This window comes from Amphiura filiformis, chromosome 9 (assembly GCF_039555335.1).
Source record: "Amphiura filiformis chromosome 9, Afil_fr2py, whole genome shotgun sequence".
Taxonomy (NCBI): domain Eukaryota; kingdom Metazoa; phylum Echinodermata; class Ophiuroidea; order Amphilepidida; family Amphiuridae; genus Amphiura; species Amphiura filiformis.
Window position 1 is genome coordinate 16,131,662 of NC_092636.1, and position 6,000 is coordinate 16,137,661.

The window sequence follows — 6,000 nt, forward strand, 5'->3', positions numbered from 1 at the left end:
AGTGTGAGCGTGATCGAACCAGGGCCGGTTCGTACTTCAATTGTTGATAACATGGCTCTCAACAAAACCGGTAGCTTTAGGTTTGAAGATCTGGATCCCGGCGTGGACGAGTTAACCAAACAATATTTCAAGTCAAAGTTTACCAATGCTGAATTTAAAAACGATTGGAGTCAATGGTAAGTATAAAGTACGATGTTGTTTTTGATGATATAAAATAAAGCTGCAGATTTCACAACACCAAATAGAGTTATATGGTTGTGCGCCCTTAATTTCAATTCTCAGAAAAACTGATAGACAGCTAAAGTAAGCATTCAAATGAGCAGAAATTTGCATAATTTTGGCAAAACTTGGATTGGTCATGATTAGTAATGTTAAATACAAAAAAGTGTACCACAGATGAGAGAGATCGAATAATGTTTAATGATTTTAAGCAGCCTCTTCTTTACAGAAACATTGACATGATTTTGCATGTAAATTAGGTAATTCCCGGATATCGTAGACTTTGAGGGCCAGTCGTAAAAAATAATGACGCACAGTGTCATCGCCCCGCTATCTTCATGGCAGAAATCGCCATGGTAGGTTGAATCCACCGCATGGCCATTTTGTATCGACCTGTTTAATAGTTTTGAGTCGCATAATGGACCGAAGGACATCTGACTAAGGCTACTGACAATAGCCCCGATTAGGCCGGTGACTGACCTCGCTAGTGTGTGAGTGACCATGGCGCGCCAATAGGTCATATGCTTTTAGACTACTTCCACGATTGGCCTATACACTGCGCTATATAATTCGGCACACATAAATCAGAATTATTGTCAGTTTTTGATTCAAGACGCAAGCTTCTTTCTCAAGACACAAGCTAACGACTATCATATCTGTTCAAAATATATATTCAAGTGCAAGGAACCATATCTGGTTTCTTTATACGAAATCATTTACGGGAGATAGTCATCATTTTCTATCCCGGTATCCAAAGATTTTCGTCTCATATCAAACTCGTGCATAGAACATTCACGTGTATCGATCCGGGGTATTGATTTCTCTGCAGTATCTCTGCAGAGAAAGTAATTATTAGCCAGGCGATGTCGGTGTGTGACGGTAAACCTATATTTTTTCCCAGCCAGAGGGATCAGTCAGTGGCTGATTTCAACCATCATAGCTGTCGCTAAAAACTGATTCGCTCCTGTGAAGAAAAATAACGTTTTCTTAGGGCAAATTTAGCATATATGTCTCTATGGGACTCGGATTTGGTGGTGTGAGATCTGCAAGGCTTGAAAGCCAAACACAGCCTATATGTATAAACATTGATTTTTTCAAATTTCAGACCCAAGCCGGAACGGAGATAGCAAACATCATCCAAGACGTCATCATATCTGAAGAACCTCATCTCCATTATCCCACCTCAGATGCCATGAGGGGATTGGCAGCGATGAAATATACTGATCCTTCTGGAGATTCGATTGTTCAAAATATTGCTGAGCAACAACAATGGAAGGAGTGAACTGTTCTTGACTTATAATAATTGTGATGAAATGAGACAATTTGATAGACCTGACATGAACAACAAACTAGACAGTTTAGAAATAAAAATTCCCTTTAAAAGGGAAAGTCATGAGCCTCAATGTATATAGAAGAGGTCTTGTAATAGTTTGGGTGAAAGGCATTTTTAGGAACATGCTTACATCCATCAAGTTTCATGACAGTCCACCAAACCATCAACGATGAGAACGTGTACAATGAAACAGCAAAAAACATTAACTCCTATAACTTCCTGTCAACTATTTTATAATATTACTCCAAATTGTTCTGTCTTTTTGTCTTTTCTGCCTTTTACCCATGCTTATTATTGATATTAAAAATTACACTGCAGCTTTTTAGTTAATTGGCTATATAAACTTGCCTTAGATGCCCATTTTGTTTTATTTTAAAATAATTTTATATTAATTCGCAATGTAAAGTTTACTATAGTAGTGGCAAGCACATTTATATTTAATCAAAAAGACTGATTACTCACTACAATCCTCACTTTTAAACTGTATTTTTCTTAATGTTAATCCGATACTCCTGCAAAGCTATGGACATGACATCTTACCTACTCCATTCTATAGTCTGTATTGTGTGTTTTCTCTTCAATCATTTTGTTGAATCTAATTTTATGAATGAAATAAAAAATACAGAAAGTGGATTCACTTTAGCTATGTGTCATTTTATTTTATAATCAATAAATAAGTTATCAAATTAAATAATTTCCTTTTCCTTTATGTCCATGTCCCTATATATATATGCATGTTTGTGTGTTGTCTTGTCACTCTGCCTTTGATAAAGATCCTGCTAGGATCGAAAGCTCAGGCCCCTAAAACTTTGAAATTTTACTTAACAGGCTATTTTTGTGGATAAGCAGTTTACAACAGCTCACTTTTTAACGTTAAATTAATAAAGTAATACAATAATTTATTTATTTGCCTATAAGTGGATGTCAAATGGGGTGCATTTTTCAATACTATAGGCTACATGTATAAATTATGCCCATACCGTATTACAGCTAGGCCCTAAAAACTTTATTTTGCATCGGACCTTTCCGTTGAAAAGACAAAACTAATGATGTTTATGCTAGTAATTAGGCCTCAAAAATGTAGGAAAATTTGTATCCTTTTTTATAAACACGTTTGTCAGTTATAGCCATCACATGCTGACAATACACATACCTGATTGGTTAATAAAAGCTAGGCAGGTCATAATGGTCGTGTACTTTGTTTACTTAGTGATAAGGCCTATCATATGTATAGAAAACTATGCAGCAAGCTACAGTAGGCGATTTACTTCAGAAAAAGTTCAATATAACTACATTGCACAAAACTAAGTCCAATCTCTATAGTTAATTGGATGTTTATTGACTCTTGTAACCCAGCAATGTGTGTATAATTATGTATAATATATTTTCTGTTACAAAATAATAATTGGTGTTCATAAAACAGGGATATGAGACAAATATCCATGACAAAAGCTACTAGACCACAGTGGATGTGTAATTTGTTTAATTTAGTGATAAGGCATATTAGCATCTGTATAGAAAATTATATTCAGGTCTTACGGCCTTAGTAACATCTAGATTTTTCAGGATGTCAAGCACATTATCAACAAGAAATTTAATATTGCCAAGGGATTCATTTTGGAAAATTGGCGCATCAGGAAGGGTAATGTTTTAGCCCTACCTTAGGCTGGGTAAAAACGGAATAAAATAATTCTTAAACATTGTAGCCTTGCTTGTGGCAGTGGAGGCACACTCATCACCACTGTAAATTGCTTGGGGCAGAGATTTCGGTCTGATCTCAGATCTAAAGAAAGACCAGAACCTTTTTGGGTTCACCAAGATGGTAGTTCCAAACCCATCAATGTAATCTTCATACTTAGATCAGTGAAATCATGTTTTTCATCTGATTACGAAGTTTACGAAAAGTCGCCCGTGGTTTTCAGAGTTCGTTTTGTTTTGGTTTTTTGCCCGCTTCCGGGCATTTTTTGTTTTTTTTTCCAAGATGTCTAACCTCGGAATCAATCCAAGGAGGTGTAGTACTATCTTGGGGATGTGCATGTGCATGTTTGGCAATGCTTGGCATGTCATTAATAAAAGAACAAAGAGAGTTTCTCCCATCAACAACCACTCTCTGCTCCTGTCCAGTAAGGTAAGCTCTAAACCAGTTCAGGGGGGTTGGGATGAATACCAAAGGATTTAATTTTATGCCAAAGCAAAGAAGTTTGTGAGAGACGCTGTCGAAAGCTTTTGAAAAATCAAGATAAATCATTTCGACTTGCCCAGCATTGTCCATGCTGCAGTAATTTCATGAAAAACGGGAAGAAGTTGAGTAGTGGTTGACCGTCCCTTAATAAAACCATGTTGCAGATAATGTAACTTTGGACTTTATTTCAAGGAATATAACTCGTGACAAAAGGAGTATCCGGCAAGCTGCTCACCTGGATTAGGAGCTATCTGACAGATCGTTCCATCAAAGTTGCCATATCTGACCAGTCATAAAGTAATTCATCCTTCAATGCATCAGTTCCCCAGGGGTCAATATTGGGCCCACTTTTATTCTCTGTCTTCTTTGATGACCTGTGTGATGAGTGTGAAAACCAGCTATAACTCTAAACAGATGATTCCATCTTGTTTTGCGTGATTACATATTGAGACAGCCCTGAAGCCGTTACTGATGAGGATCTGGGCAGACAGATGGAAGGTGACCTTCGAGCCATCAAAATGTAAGGCAATGACAATATCAAGATAGAGGAATCCAACCAAGCTGTTTGGTATAGGCATCTAGCATATGTATAGAAAATTATATTCCAACAAATTTGATATTTTGCCAACATGCAATGTAGTGGATATTTTCTTCGTAGTAATAACCAAATTCGTTTCATGTAGGCGGATTAAAAACCTAAATGCAAAATGAGATTTTTTTAAAAGATTGTTTTCCAGAGTCAAGACGCAGGTATCATTATTATGCCTCATATCACTTATTTATTGGCAAATAAGTGCAGAGTAGGTTAGATATGAATATTGAAAGTTAGACCAAAGTAGCTCAAAGTATTATACACCTGATATGTGAACTTTGTTGACAGCAAGCTGACCTGGACAAAGCACATCTCCAACATCTCATTCAGAGCAGGCGGGACATAAGCTGGGCATTCTGAGGAGAGTTGCAAACAAACTTGATGTGAGAGGCAGAGCAACCGCTTACAAGGCCCAAGTTCGCAGTGTGATGGAATACGCCTCACTGTCTTAGATGAGTGCCAGTGCCACCACTCTAGGATTATCACACTCTATCCAAAGGAAGGTTCTTCGAATCATAGGTGTGAGCGAAGAGGAAGTGATTACAGAGCTGAACATCACATCTCTCCATCAAAGACGTCAAGTTGCGCACCAGCTTGTGCCCACCAGATCTGAAGGCACTGCTACCAAAGCCAGTTGTAGTCAGAAGAGCTACCCGTTCCAGCTTGTACTATAGACGAATCCAATTTCACGCATTCCTACACCTCAATGGCAGCCATAGCTGGGTCCCCGTCGGGTATGCGTCCTTGGCGGGGATTTTAAACTGCATTTCATCACCCGTGTTACACGTAGACAATAGAATGATGAAAGTTTACAATACGATACAACATAACATCGCTTTTTAAGCGGCTTTAATCCACCCAATGGGCAGTAACAACACCAGTTTGGTGCGCCGACTAAATTCTGATCATCACCGGGCTCGTTGGATTCGTCTATACACCTAATCTGTGAACTTGTCTTTTGGTTTTATTAAGGGACGGTCAACCACTACTCAACTTCTTACCGTTTTTCATGAAATTACTGCTGCTATGGACAATGTTGGGCAAGTCGATATGATTAATCTTGATTTTTCAAAAGCTTTCGACAGCGTCTCTCACAAACTTCTTTTGCACAAATTTCAATCCTTTGGTATTCATTCCAACCCCCTGAACTAGTTTAGAGCTTACCTTACTGGACAGTAGCATAGAGTGGTTGTTGATGGGATAAACTCTGACTGTCATTTCAGGTGTCCCGCAAGGTTCGATCTTGGGACCTTTGCTCTTTGTTGTTTTATTAATGACATGCCAAGCATTGCCAAACATGCATGCAAATGTTGCTCTTTTTGCGGATGATTGCAAGTGTTACAAAAATATCAGCAATACTTCTGATTGTAAGCTACTGCAAACAAACTTGAATGCCTTGTATGATTGGAGTTTGATGTAGGACCTCGACTTCCATCCCTCAAAATGTCAGGTTACTACCATGTATTACCCTTGAGAAAATTGATGCCATTAATGATCTTGGTGTTAATGTTTCAAATGGTTTTGACTACAGTAATCATGTAAAACAAGTGGTTAAAAAGAACAACCGAAAGATATGGATGAATCGGATGATTATGTGTACGGTAGCTCGTTTTAATTCACCAGTTAAAGTGACTAAGACTCTTTATACTATACTAATGAGTGAATGTTCTTAGT

The 6,000-nt window shown here is 37.9% G+C and overlaps 1 protein-coding gene across 1 annotated transcript in view; it reads left to right on the forward strand.

Annotated features, from left to right (window-relative positions):
- Positions 1–1,501, forward strand: part of LOC140159992 (retinol dehydrogenase 8-like) — a 29,406-nt gene extending 27,905 nt beyond the window's left edge. The window contains exons 5-7 of the mRNA XM_072183258.1: positions 3–176; positions 1,049–1,064; positions 1,325–1,501. Coding sequence (XP_072039359.1) covers positions 3–176; positions 1,049–1,064; positions 1,325–1,501 — 367 coding nt within the window. The remainder of the gene's footprint in view (positions 1–2; positions 177–1,048; positions 1,065–1,324) is intronic.
- Positions 1,502–6,000: the final 4,499 nt, after the last annotated feature.